The 14,626-nt window shown below is 38.3% G+C and overlaps 2 protein-coding genes across 2 annotated transcripts in view; one reads left to right on the forward strand and one right to left on the reverse strand.

Annotated features, from left to right (window-relative positions):
- The window catches only part of SKIC3 (SKI3 subunit of superkiller complex), a 159,340-nt gene extending 157,957 nt beyond the window's left edge, over positions 1-1,383 (reverse strand). Inside the window, exon 1 of the mRNA XM_086413188.1 lies at positions 1,256-1,383. The gene's annotated coding sequence lies outside the window, so the exon portion shown is untranslated. The remainder of the gene's footprint in view (positions 1-1,255) is intronic.
- The window catches only part of ARSK (arylsulfatase family member K), a 58,980-nt gene extending 56,558 nt beyond the window's left edge, over positions 1-2,422 (forward strand). Inside the window, exon 8 of the mRNA XM_086413189.1 lies at positions 1,522-2,422. Coding sequence (XP_086269315.1) covers positions 1,522-1,811 — 290 coding nt within the window. The 3' untranslated portion in view covers positions 1,812-2,422. The remainder of the gene's footprint in view (positions 1-1,521) is intronic.
- The last annotated feature ends 12,204 nt before the right edge of the window (positions 2,423-14,626 follow it).

Below are 14,626 nucleotides of genomic sequence, written 5' to 3' on the forward strand. Positions count from 1 at the left end.
TTCTTTACCTGCTGAGCCATTGGGGAATCCCCTCCAAGATGATATTATCATCCTTATTTTATAGAGAAGACTAGGGTTCAGATACCTATGCAAAGTCTCATAGCTAAGAAGTGGAAAAGCTTGGGATTTCAACCCACGTCTGACTCCAAAATTTATGCTCCTTCTCCCCTACAAAAACGTGGTAGAATCACTATTCTGAATGTGTTTTCAAGCAGCATTATTAGATTTATGGTTTTACTTATTCTTTGACACCTTTTTGCACATAAAATGTGCTAAAGCTATTTTTAATATTCCTTTCTCCCTAAGTTTTTTCCCAGTTATAAATGCCAAAATTATTAATTCAAAATAATTCTTTATAGGCTGAATTGATCGACCCATCCTTAACTCTAAAAGGAGGAGATTCTTGGCTTCAAAAATGTACTTAGGTTTTCATTCTGTTGAGTAATGGACATCTCTTGTTCATTCATTGTTTATGTTCTGCAAAAAGCAGATGTGACTGAAAAGAATCAGTGGGGGAGCCTGCCTTTCCTATATTCTCTAGGGTTTATTCACTGGCTTCCCTTTCTCAGAGAGGTGCCATCTGAAATCACCCAGCAAAATCATGCGTGTCATCAGCAATCTTCTGGCTAATGCACTCAAATAAGCCTGCAGGGATTTTTCCCTCACTGTGCACTCATTGTTCATTTACTGTCTCAGGCAAATTGTCATAAGAGCTTCAATTTGCTATTTTTCCAACTAGGTTGGCATTCTAGTTATATCCTCTGTCTTCCTACATTGTAGGTCAAAGGAGTGTTTATGTTATCTGAAATGTTTATCATTATTTTCTCGATGGTAGTGATTGAGAGTTCTTATTTCCATGCCTATTTGCTCAAATAGTATCACTGAATGTAATTTTCAAAAATCCAAGCACGGGTTGCAAATGTATTTAAAAGCAAACAGAAAACCTAGGAGTAAGGGAAGTTGCAAGAAAATGACTTGGCTACATAAAGAATTCTACAGCTGGAACATTTGGGCCTGTTGAAATGTAACAATATAAGCATTAATATATATATTTTTTGCACGTCAAAGTAAGCAAAGTATCAAAAACAGAAAGCACTGAGGCTAAGCCAGCCTACTAGTTTGACTGTTTCTGCCATCTAAGAATAAAGGGGAAAATGTGATAGAAGGATAATGATAAGAAGGAAGAGACCTACATTTAGAAAGGTGTTTAACTCTTGGTATATTAAGTTTCCATTTATACCACCCTTCAGCTTACTACACTAAGAAGAACTGAAGATCAGTGCATGCTCAGTCACGTGATCTGTGCTTGATCAGCCACGTGGTCAGTGCCTGCAGAGTCACGTGATCAGGGCCTGCTGAGCTGCGTGATTCCTGCCGGCTCATCTGCAAAAAAAAAAAAAAAGAAGAACTGAAAAGAAAAATAAACTATACTGCATTATCCGTTACAGAGTAATGACATTTAAAATATGTTTTTTAAGCAGGTAACTGTTTTGACAGTTATTCAATTTTTTTTTCTTTCAGATCTTTCTTCAGATCCAGATGAATTAACAAATATTGCTGCAAAGTTTCCAGAAGTTACTTCTTCGTTGGATCAGAAGCTTCGTTCCATTATTAACTACCCTAAGGTTTCTGCTTCTGTCCACCAGTACAATAAAGAGCAGTTTATCAAGTGGAAACAAAGTATAGGGCAAAACTATTCAAATGTCATAGCAAACCTTAGGTGGCACCAGGACTGGCTGAAAAAACCAAAGAAGTATGAAAATGCCATCGATCAGTGGCTTAAATCCCACTCTGATGCAAAAACAATTTGAAAAAAAAAAAGAATGTTTTAGAGCTATATAGAAATATGTTATAAAATCATGATTCATTATGCATTTTAAATGTCAGTTTTAATAATTACTGATTTTAAATTAAAGAATGTACTCTTTTAAAATAAGATACCAATCATTATAAAATAATATATTTTCAAAATGATTACTTCTACTGCTGCTGCTAACTCGCTTCAGTCGTGTCCAACTCTGTGCGACCCCATAGATGGCAGCCCACCAGGCTCCCCCGTCCCTGGGATTCTCCAGGCAAGAACACTGGAGTGGGTTGCCATTTCCTTCTCCAAGGCATGAAAGTGAAAAGTGAAAGTGAAGTCGCTCAGTTGCGTCCGACTCTTAGCGACCCCATGGACTGCAGCCCACCAGGCTCCTCCATCCATGGAATTTTCCAGGCAAGAGTACTGGAGTGGGGTGCCAAGTGATTACTATCAAGACCTTATTCTTAGCAACTTCTAACAACTTAATGGGAGTATTAAAAGGATGGAAACAAATATTAGAACATAAAGTTGTGTTCCTCTGAATATTATGGAATATAGAATATTGTAACAATTATTAAAATTATTACTTATGAACCATAAAATAGTTACTTTTGAGTATCTGATGGTGTCTGATGAGTTATTTTTATCTGATTGGACATAGGTCATTTGAATGTATTTGATGGGAGAATTTGGAGTATTTTATGGGACACAGACCATGGATATGGCTGATTTTATTTTTTTAAATAGGCAAAATATATGCACAAGGTATAAATTTCAAAAAGGTACTAAAGGGTTAACAATGAGTGTGAAGCCTCTTTTCTTTTCCAATCCCTCAACCATCCAGTTCCCCTTTTTGGAGACAACTGCTGTAACAACCTTCCTATATATCCTTTGAGAGACAGCACTCCTCCACCCCCAAAAAATGGCAGCATACCATGCAAAATGTTCCACAGCTTGCTCTCTTTTTCTTCACTTTAACAAAGACACCTAGAAGTGAAATCGCTGGGGCAAGACTGTATCTAGCAAAATCACTCTAGACACTACTATATTATCCCTACAAACATTATATCAATTTATACTCCTACTAGAAACATGTGTCCTCACATTTATTGCCAATTGGGCAGATAGAAGATATCTTATTGTTATTTTCCTCACTATGTGTAAAGTAGATCATATTTTCATATGTTTAATAGCCATTGGAATTTTCTTTACTATGACCTTTTCTATTTCTATACTTTGCCTAGTTTCTGTTGGGTATTTGTCTTTTTTATTACATACTTTAGATATTAGCCCTCTGTCTGTTAGAGAAGCTGCAAATATCTTTTTCCTTTTCATAATTTGTATTTTGACTAGTGCCCTAGTGTTTGTTGACATGTAGAAATTGGTATTTTCATGCAGTCCGATTTATGAATCCTTGCTTTTATGGCTTTGGGATTTTGTGTCATATTTAGACTGGCTTTTCCTACCTATCTTCATTTAGAGTTTTATTTTTCACTCTTAGGTTTTTAACCCATAGGAATGTATTACATATTAGAGATCTAACTTTAGCTTGTGTTTTTTAAGATGACCACCCAATTGACCTCTTACTGAGAAAAGTAATATTTATTCCATCAGTTAGAAAATGCCACTTTGCTATATAACAACTTTTATTGAATAAATGATCTTTTCGTCTATTGATCTGAAATGACATTTTTATTATATACAAGTCACACTGACATTTGGGTCCTTTCAAAACATTTCTTACTTTGCAGTGGACCGTTCTATTTTGTTTATAAGTGGGGTAGGCAATATCTGGTAGGACGGTTTCCTGTGAATCAGTTTTCTTTTTCAGAATTGTCCGGTCTATTCTTACTTATTTATTTTTCTCATATAAATCTAGAATCAACCTGTCTAGTTCCAAAAATGAAAAATCTTGGTAGTCTTTTTATGATATCATATTAAGTGTATAGCCTAAATTAGAACTGAATTTTTTATGATATTCAGTTATTCTAAAGAATATAGTATACTTTCCCCTTTAAGATTTCTTTATATCACTCAATAGTATTCTAAGTTTTCTTCATGTAATCAGTTTCTTCATAGACATTTTTAGAAAGTAAGGACCTTTAAAAAATGCCACCTAGGCCTCATCCCTGTGCTTCCCAGGTAGCACTAGCAGTAGAGAACCTGCCTGCCAACGCAGGAGACATAAGAGACATGGGTTCAATCCCTGGGTTGGGAAGTTCCCCTGGAGAAGGACGTGGCAACCCACTCCAGTATTCTTGCATGGAGAATCCCATGGACAGAGGAACTTGGCTGGCTATAGTCCATGGGGCCGCAAAGAGTCAGACATGACTGAAACGGCTTCACTCAGACCCCATCCCACAGCAGTGGGATTAGAATTCCAGGATGGCACCTGGGTGGTTTTGTTCTTGCTGCTGTTTTGTCTGTTAAGCCACCCAGCAGATGACCCTAATGTGTAGCCAGAGGTGACTTTATTCCTAGCTATTTTATCATTTGATGGTATTTTATCATCTGTGATATTTTAAATAGATGCTTCTAACCAGTTAGTTATATATGCAAACTCTATGTCTATATATTTACTTTATGCCAACAATACAATATATTTTTGTACCAGTAGTTTTCCAGTTGGTATCTTATATTCTTCAGGTAAAAAGTCTATCTGCAAATAACAATTTTACCTAATTTCTTTTTATTTTTAACCTAACTTTCCTTTTCAAACTGTCTTAGAAGTTTTCTTCATGAGCCAGTTCATCTCCTTTGTTTATTGTTCTTCAGTGAATTTATATGAGCTTATCTTTGCATTTATGTATGAATTTCTCAGAAATAAATTTCACTTCAGATGTATTCTGAAGTAAAACTATTAAGAGAAAGATTTCAGTACTAGATTATTGAGGTTAAAATTAAAATATACAAATCTACCTCCTATCTCCTAATGGAACCTAAGGGATATAAAAATATCTAACGTGTAGTATATATGTTATTATAGGGAAAAATAAAGCAATAATAGTAGAAATGTGATTCTGAAAACATGGGCATATAAAGATAAATATAATCCACCTCATTCTATTCAAACCCTTTAAGATGCATTCACTGTTAGAATTTACCAAGCATCTACAATGTTATAATCATATTCAACACAGCTTCTCTGGTGGCTCAGTTGGTAAAGAATCTGCTTTCAATGCAGGAAACTGCCTGCAATGTAGGAGACCCAAGTTTGACCCCTGGGTTGGGAAGATCCCAGAGAAGAAAATGGCAACCACTCCAGTATTCTTGCCTGAGAAATCCCACGCAGAGAGGGACCTGATGAACTACATGGGGTCACAAGGGTCAGACACGACTTAGCGACTAAACCACCACCACCAACATAGGATCATAATTAGGTAAAATTATGTTTTAGGACTGTATCTAATCCAAAATGGTATCTTACCAACCAAGAAAGCAAAAAAAGAAAAAGAAAAACTTGCAAAACCAAGACAAATCATCTAGTGCCAGAGTCTGAGAGGACCTGACACTCATCAATAGCTGGATTGAGGACAATCTTCGGGCTTCATCTTTTACTGCTACCACCCTCTTCCGGTTCACCACCATCTGTTGTTTTGGAGTTTTGCAATAGCCTCCTAGGAGGTCACCCTGAGCCTGCCCTTGGCTTTCCTCAGTCTCTTCTCAACATAGCAGTCAGAGTGATTCTGTTAAGATAGAGCAGATCACACTGATGGATACTCAAACCTTCCACTGGTTTCTCACTTTGTAAAGACCTGTTTACTGGGAAAAAAAAAAAAAAAAAGCACAGCCTAGAAGTTGAGAATTATATTTTATTGGCAGACTTGTGGAGGACCTAAGCCCAGCAAGCAGCCTCTCAGATAGCTCTGAAGGAGAGACTGCCCCAAAGAGATAAGGGAAGAGCCAGGTTATATAGGAGTTTTTGCAACAAAAAAGCAGGCAGTAGGAACATGTTAATTAGAGAAAAACAACATTCTAAGTTAATAAATTTAGCACTTGTCTATGTACTGTTGTTGTTGTTCAGTTGCTCAGTCATGTCCAACTCTGCAACCCCACTGATTACAGCACACCAGGCTTCCCTGTCTGTCACTATCTCCCAGAGGTTGCTCAAACTCATGTCCATTGAATCGGTGATGCCATCCAACCATATCATCCTCTGTCACCCCCTTCTCCTCCTGCCCTCAGTCTTTCCCAGCATCAAGGACTTTTCAAATGAGTCAGTTATTCATATCAAGTGGCCAAAGTATGGGAGCTTCAGTTTCAGCATCAGTCCTTCCAACGAATATTCAGAGTGGATGTCCTTTAGGATGGACTGGTTTGATCTCCTTGCAGTCCCAGGGACTCTCAAGAGTCTTCTCCAGCATCACAATTCGAAAGCATCACTTCTTTGGCACTCAGCCTTCTTTATGGTCCAACTCTCACAACTGTACATGACTACTGGAAAAACCATAGCTTTGACTATTTGGACCTTTGTCTACTTTTTAATATGCTATCTAGGTTTGTCATAACTTTTCTTCTAAGGAGCAAGCATCTTTTAATTTCATGGGTGCAGTCACTATCCCCAATGATTTTGGAGCCCAAGAAAATAAAGTCTGTCACTGTTTCTTTTTCCTCATCCATTGGCCTTGAAGTGATGGAACCAGATACCATGATCTTCATTTTTTGAATGCTGAGTTTTAAACCAGCTTTTTCACTCTCCTCTTTCACATTCATCAAGAGGCTCTTTTAATTTCTCTTTGTTTTCTGCCACTAGAGTGGTATCATCTGCATATCTGAGGTTGTTAATATTTCTCCTGGCAACCTTGATTGTAGCTTGTGCATCAACCAGCCCAGCATTTCACATGGTATACTCTGCATATACGTAAATAAGGAGGGTGACAATATACAGCCTTGACACACTCCTTTCCCAATTTTGAACCAGTTTGTTGTTTCATGTTTGATTCTAACCATTGCTTCTTGACCTGCATACAGGTTTCTCAGGAGACAGGTGAGGTGGCCTATGTATGGGGAGATGCAAGAACCTGGGCTTAATGACATCATTCCTTTGATACGTACTTGAACTATCTAGGGCCCGTATCCTATTTTTCTAGATCCTGAATACCTTCAGGATGCACAGGGAGTGGGGGCAACTATGGTGGCTGATGGCTTGATGGTCATAACATCCTTTGTTTATTGATACATCAGGTGACATTCTGGGTCACAAGCTCAAGTCATTACAGTGGCCTCAGTTCAGTTCAGTCGCTCAGTCACATCCGACTCTTTGCAACCCCATGGACTGCAGCACGCCAGGCCTCCCTGTCCATCACCAACTCCCGGAGTTTACTCAAACTCTTGTCCATTGAGTCAGTGATGCCATCCAACCATCTCATCCTCTGTTGTCCCCTTCTCCTCCCACCCTCAATCTTTCCCAGCATCAGGGTCTTTTCAAATGAGTCAGCTCTTCGCATCAGGTGGCCAAAGTATTGGAGTTTCAGCTTCAGCATCAGTCCTTCCAGTGAATATTCAGGACTGATCTCCTTTAGGATGGACTGGTTGGCTACAGAGCCCTAAGTGATCTGGCCTCTCGCTGTACCTGTGCTCCCGCACTCCACTTTGCTCACTCTGCTCCAGCCCCACTGGCCTCCCTGTCCTTTCCCAGGCATGTCAGACAAGCATGATCTCAAGCCCTTTGTGCCTGTCAACTCTCTTGGCCTAGAATGCAGTTCTTCTCTCAGATGTCAAAAGGGCTCACTTTGTTATCTCCTCCAGGTCATTGCTAAAATGTTAACCTCATCACGAGGGCTTACCTGCTTTATTGTTCTGCAATATAAACCATTACCCTCCAGCTTAGTGTATGTTTTGCAGACCATTTGTTGACTCTGTCTCCCACCCCTCCTACCCCACTAGAATGGAGGCTCTGCACAGGAATGGCCTTTGGTCCTTTTTTGTTTCCTAAAGTACCCCAAGGACCTTACATGTAGTAGAAATTCAGTAAATATTTGTTCAATTGATATGCTAGGAATTTGAGTTTTTCAGATATTACACTGTATTAGAAAACCAACCCATTTGTCCATGGCCGGGCAAGGGGTGAAAAGGAGTAGACGGCTCAAAAAAGCTGAGCCTTCTAGAAAGAGTAAATTCTGGCAAAAGCCTGCAGAGGAGAGTTTGACGAAGGAACTCTACCCCTCTTTATTTTTCCTTTTTCTATGAAAAAGGCAGATACTAAGTATTTTACGCTTTGTGAGCCATATGGATCTCTTTCACAACTGCTCAATCCTGCCGTAGCAGCATGAAAGCAGACAATACGTGAACAAATGAGCCTGGCTATATTCCAGTGAAGCCTTGTTTACAAAAACACAGGATCTGACCTGTGGGCTACAGATTGCTAACTGCTAGTCTAGAACAAGGATTCACAGCTTGCTGCAATTTGCATGTTTAAAAACTATTAATGCCTGGCTCCCACCTCCAATTGTTGAGATTTTTTAAAGCTCTCCAGGTGATTCTAATGTGCAGCAAAATGCAAGAACCATGGGTCTGGAACCTTGTTATCCGAACTATGGTCTTGGACCAGAAGCATCCACATCAATTGGAAGCTTTATATGTTTTTATTTCTCTTTGTAAAAAGGAAAAAAAAAAAAAAAAAGTAGATCTGTATTCTTTCTACTGTTTGTGGTTTTCCATTTCATAAAACCCAGGGGATCTTACTAAAAACTACTATAATTGATGAGATCTGTTAAATAGCTGAGGTGAGATTTGTTAAACAAATACAAAAATCAATACCTATCTGTAAGAATGTCATCTGTAAGAACAATCACTAGATAAAAATGGAAATTAGGAAAAATATTCCACTCACAATATGACATTCTACAAAACAGTTTAAAGTTTAACAGGAGGCATGAACCTAGATGAAAAAAGTTATAAAGTTCTATTAAGTTTACAAACAAGATATAGATACGGAATGACAGCATGTTCTGGGATGCTGCTGCTGCTGCTGCTAAGTCGCTTCAAGATAGTAGGATCTAATACTAAAATGCTCTTTTCCAGAATTAATGCATACATTTCACACAATACAGCTTTTAATCCCAATAAGGTTTTTCTTTCATTGGACTAAATGATCTTAAGGTTTTCAAGGAACATTGAATGTCTGAAGTATCTAATAAATTATTGAGAGAGAATATTGAGATCGGACAATCCTTGCTGCTGCTGCTGCTGCTAAGTCGCTTCAGTCGTGTCCAACTCTGTGCGATCCCATAGATGGCAGCCCACCAGGCTCCCCCGTCCCTGGGATTCTCCAGGCAAGAACACTGGAGTGGGTTGCCATTTCCTTCTCCAAGGCATGAAAGCGAAAAGTGAAAGTGAAGTCGCTCAGTCGTGTCCGATTCTTAGCGACCCCATGGACTGCAGCCCACCAGGCTCCTCTGTCCATGGGATTTTCCAGGCAAGAGTACTGGAGTGGGGTGCCATTGCCTTCTCCACGGACAATCCTTACTGGCTATTAAAGCATACTGTAAATCACTGAATCAAACTAGAATTTGGTGATGAGGGGCCAGGAGCAAAAAAGAGAGATAATTACAAAGTAGGTGAAAGAAGCTCAATGTGGAAAACAGATTGATCCCTTCTACACTGGTTAGATTGTCTGCGTTTGTGTGTGTGATGCTTACAATTATATGCATTAAACTCTCAGTAAAGAGACTCTCAAGATTCTTCTCCAACACCACAGTTCAAAAGCATCAATTCTTTGGTGCTCAGCTTTCTTTATGGTCCAACTCTCACATCCATACATGACTACAGGAAAAACCATAGCTTTGACTAGATGGACCTTTGTTGGCAAAGTAATGTCCCTGCTTTTTACTATGCTGTCTAGGTGTCACTACTTCTGAGAGAAGGGTAAGAAACATGGAGAGAGAAACCCCCCATCCCGCCCCGCATGGCCATGGTGTGCTGAAAGGTAGGGGTGAAGCAGGAACACTGAGAAAAAACTTCGAGCGTTCCAGACCTCTCACTAAAGCAGAACAGCCCCAGGATGGAGGGGTCTGAGGTCTGTAGTAGAATAACGATAACTTCAGCAACATCAAAACCCAAACTTAGCTCAGCTACTGCCTACATTTAGTCAACCCCCACCCTAAGCCTGACGGCTGAAGAGGCATGCCCATTGGAGTAAATACTATTTACCTCCGTAACTTATGTCTGGCATGTGTTCAAACTGACATGGCAAAGAAGCAACAAAAAACCCATTCTGAAGACATAGTCAGAACCAGACTTAGAGATGGCCCAGAAATTGGATCTATGAGAAAAGTCACTTGAAAATACTATGATTAATCTATTGAAGGATCTGGAGCAAAATGTGGGTAACATGCATGAACAGATAGGGAATTTCAGCAGCGAAGTGGAAACTATTTTTTTTTTTTTAAGGAATAAAATTGATTTACCAGGAATGAAAAACATGCTATCATGGATGAAGAAGTCCTTCAAATAACTTAGCAACCACCCAAACACAAAACAAAAAATTAGTAAACTTGAAAAAAAGAATTAGTAAACTTAAATACAGGCCAAAAGAAATTGTTCAGAATAAATTTCTGAATTTCATAGGGTAACAAACTCCTCTGAGGAGACATGGGATAGGAAAAAAAGAAAAGAATGGAAAAAAAAAGAAAGAAAAAATGAGGGAAAATAGAGCAGAGCATCCAAGAACTGTGGGACAATATGAAAAGATATGAGTGCAACTGAAATAACAGAAGGTGAGTAGAGGGAAAATGTCACAAGAAATAGAAAAGATAATTTCTGAGGATTTTCTGAAACTAATAAAAGATAACAAATCAACCTAAATGTTTACAGAAGCTCAAAAAGAATATAGACAAAAATACACATAAGCACATCCTACTCAAACTGCTGAAAAACAGACAAGGAGAAAAATCTTGGAGGCAACCAGAGGGGGAGAAAAAAACATTCTGTACGAGGGAACAAAGATAAGAAAGCAGATTTCTCACCAAAACCTGAAAACTGTAGACAATGGTGCAGCTTCTTCAAAGACAAACTGTCATCCTAGAATTTTGTATATGTAGTAAAAATTTTTCAAAAATGAAGAAAAAGCTGAGAGAATTTGTTGCCAGCAGATCTGAACTATTTAGAAACATTAAAGGACCTTGTTTAAGCAGAAGGAATATGGCATCATTTGGAAATCTGTATCTACACAAGCAAGAAATAGAAACACTCATATATTACTGGTGGGAATATAAAGTGGTATGCTCTGGAAAATGGTTTGGAATTTCCTCAAAAAGTTAAACACAGAATTACCATATTACCCAGCAATTCCACCCCTAGGTGTTTATCCTGGAAAATGGAAGCGAGATGTTCACAGAAAAAGCTGTACACAAATATTCACACTAGCATTGTGCACAATATTCAACAAGTGGAAACAATCCAACAGCTGCTAAGAGATAAATGGTTTTGTGTAGTTCAAAATGTATCATCTGTACAATGGGATAGTACTTAGTCATCAAGAGGAATGAAGTACTGTTACATTCTACAATATGGATGAACCTTAAAAACATGTTGGTAAGTGAAAAAAGCCAAAGACCACATACTATTATTACTAAATTTATATGAAATGTCCAGAATAAACAACTCCATAGAGACAGAAAGTAGATTAGTGATTGCCAGGAGATCTGGGATGAAGGCAATGTGTGAAGGGTTTCTTTTGGGAATGGTGAAAATGTTCTAGAATTAGATAGTACTTCGGACTGCAAGGAGCTCCAACCAGTCCATTCTAAAGGAGATCAGTCCTGGGTGTTCTTTGGAAGGAATGATGTTAAAGCTGAAACTCCAGTACTTTGGCCACCTCATGAGAAGAGTTGACTCATTGGAAAAGACTCTGATGCTGGGGAGGGATTGGGGGCAGTAGGAGAAGGGGATGACAGAGGATGAGATGGCTGGATGGCATCACTGACTCGATGGACGTGAGTCTGAGTGAACTCCAGGAGTTGGTGATGGACAGGGAGGCCTGGCGTGCTGCGATTCATGGGGTCGCAAAGAGTTGGACACGACTGAGCGACTGAACTGAACTGATAGTTGCACAAACTTCTGACTATGTAATACTAAAAAGCACCAAACTGTACACTTTTAAAAGCTGAATTTTACGGTTTGTGAATTGTATCTGAAGTTTAAAATGATGAACTAACTGTGAAACATTTTTTCATCCAGGAGAATGACAAAAATTTAAAACAATAACTAGGCTTATTTTTGCAAAGACTATGGGGAAGAAGTTTAGGCATTAAAAGACTATCCATTGCTTGTGCCCTCTGTCAAGGGCATTTCAGCACCATGTATTAAAATGCTTCAAAAATGCACATGCTTTGCCTTAGCAATTCCAATCCTAGGATTTTACCTTAAGGCAATAATTGAATATGTGTGCAAGGATGTACGTGAAGAGATGTTCTTCACAGAATTATTTATAAAGTGAAAACTGGAAAACCTTTGTCCCAAAATAAGGGTTTATTTAAATAATTGCAATTCACTTCATGTTAAACAGATAGTTATATCACATTTTTAATGACGGCCATGGAAAACTGTCCAAATACAATGTTAACTGGAAAAAGAAGCATGATATAAAATACTGTATATAGTATGACATATTTCTGTAAATAAACAGACCTGGTCACTATAGTCTGAAGGATTTATATCTAAGTATTATATGTGGATGATATTTAGTGATTGTTATTGTCTAATTTTTATGCAATATGTGCTATTTATATAATAAAAATATTTTATTTTAAAAAGATTATGTCAAGTTTAACATCACCACTATTAAGACAAACTAAAACCGCGTGCCCCACAAACAATGCACTGATGACACAGTACTACACATGTCTTATTTCAGCCCCAGAAGTCTAATCAAGATTTAATTTTATGGAAACAAATACAACTTTACAGACATTCTGCAAAACATCTGTCATGGGCCCTTCAGACCCCTGTGTGTCATAAAATGAAAAAGAAAGTCTGGGAAAAACTGTTCTGGATAAACGACCACTAGAGCAATATTACAATCAAATATAATTCATGATTTTTGGCTGTGTCAAGCACAGAGAATGAAAATAAACTCATTGCAAACCACATCTTTGTGAAATTCATCAGCGACAAAGAGAAGAATCAAGAAGCTTCTAGAATGGAAAAACATCCAAACCAAGAGTCAGAATGACTTTAGGCTTTTACACACAAACACTTAGAAGAGAGAAGGCAATTGAGAAATGCCATCAAAATTTAGAAAGAAAATATTTCCAGTATAAAATTGCAAACACATCCAAGTCATCAGCGAAGCATGAAGGTTAAAGGCAGAAATTTTCAGACATGCGAGGTCCCAAAAAGTTACCCTTTTTCAGGAAGCCACTGAGGGATGCTTTCTACCCAAGAAAAGAAATAAACCAATAAAGAAGAAAACACATGAAGTTAGAAAGCAGGAGAAGTAACCAAAGCTAAGTGAGTCTCTAGGGTGATGGTGAAGGAGGTGCCCAGACGCATCTGGACCAGAAGGCAACCTGTCCAGATTGAATCCATGTGACTCAAGTAACAGGTACATTGAGGGCTCTCTCTGCTCTCTCCTCAGCCTCTGTCCAGTCTTTTAACTTTATGACATATTGGATGCTGTGTTCTACCAAAGGGGAAGAAATCAAGGAAAAAGAAAGGAGATCCAAGAAACAGGAACTCCAACTGAAGAGAAAGGCAGAGAGTTTCTCTGATGACAATGAAGGGACATTTCTGGGATTATCATTAGGCGGCAGGCCTAGAGAGAAACCAGCCCATGCTGGGAGGAATGGAGGTCTTTGGTAAGAAGGTTTCCAAGAAAAAACGGGGAGGTGCTATATCATGTTATGAAACTCACCTTGTGGAAATTATACACAAGGGACTAGCTTCTGAGGGAATCCTTAAGGTACAGGAAGACCTACCTATTGTAATAAAGAAATTTAAGAAAAAGTAATTATTAATGTAAAGGGAAAATGATGATACTCATAGTACATTACAACATTCATTATTTTCATTTCAAAATAATGTGAAAACTGAATATAGATCTAACCTAAAATTACAATACTACTGTATTAACAGTATGGAAAAAGAGAAACCATGGGGAAAGGGTGTGAGAGCTAAATCTGTGTCCTTACCTAATGAGAAACCAACAGATAATGTCTAAAATCAATGAAGCAATAAATAGTACTGTACATTTACTATTTAGAATCATGAAATTAAGTAAATGCCAGAACAGAAATAGAACTAAATTGGCTCCTCTCTAGAAGAAGGGAAGGAGACGTGAGGATGTGTGGATGGGAAACTTCACATTGTTACCAGCCATCTAGTTCTAGCTGATTTTCCAATTATGTGCAGGTATTACTTTGAGAAGAATCTATGTTTTTAATTTTTCTTTAAAAGCTTTTGGCCATGCCACATGGCTTGCAGGATCTTAGTTCCCTGACCAGGGATTGAACCCAGGCCCTCAGCAGTGAAAGCGTAAAGTCCTAACCACTGGACCACCAGGGAATTCCCTGAAGAATTTCCTGAAGAACTGGGTTTTTTTATATCAATATTTTATCAGGTCTTAGCAAAGTTCTGTAAAATGTAATTTTTCTGGTAGAATCTTCTTTTGCTGTATGAAAGCATTTCAACAAATTTGAGACAAACTATAGAATTATCTTGAGAAATATTAAGGTGATATTGGCTAGAAGAATCACTGAGTTATGAGTATTGCTCAGAGACAGCTCCCTGGAAGAAGTGGTTCATAAGCTAATATGATGTATGTGATACAGACAGAGGTCATGGGCAAACTCCTCTGAGGGGAGAATGTGAAATTAAACCAGG

This window comes from Bos grunniens, chromosome 7, assembly GCF_055505025.1.
Source record: "Bos grunniens cultivar Pamir isolate PY7600 chromosome 7, Bosgru_T2T1.0, whole genome shotgun sequence".
Classification (NCBI taxonomy): Eukaryota; Metazoa; Chordata; class Mammalia; order Artiodactyla; family Bovidae; genus Bos; species Bos grunniens.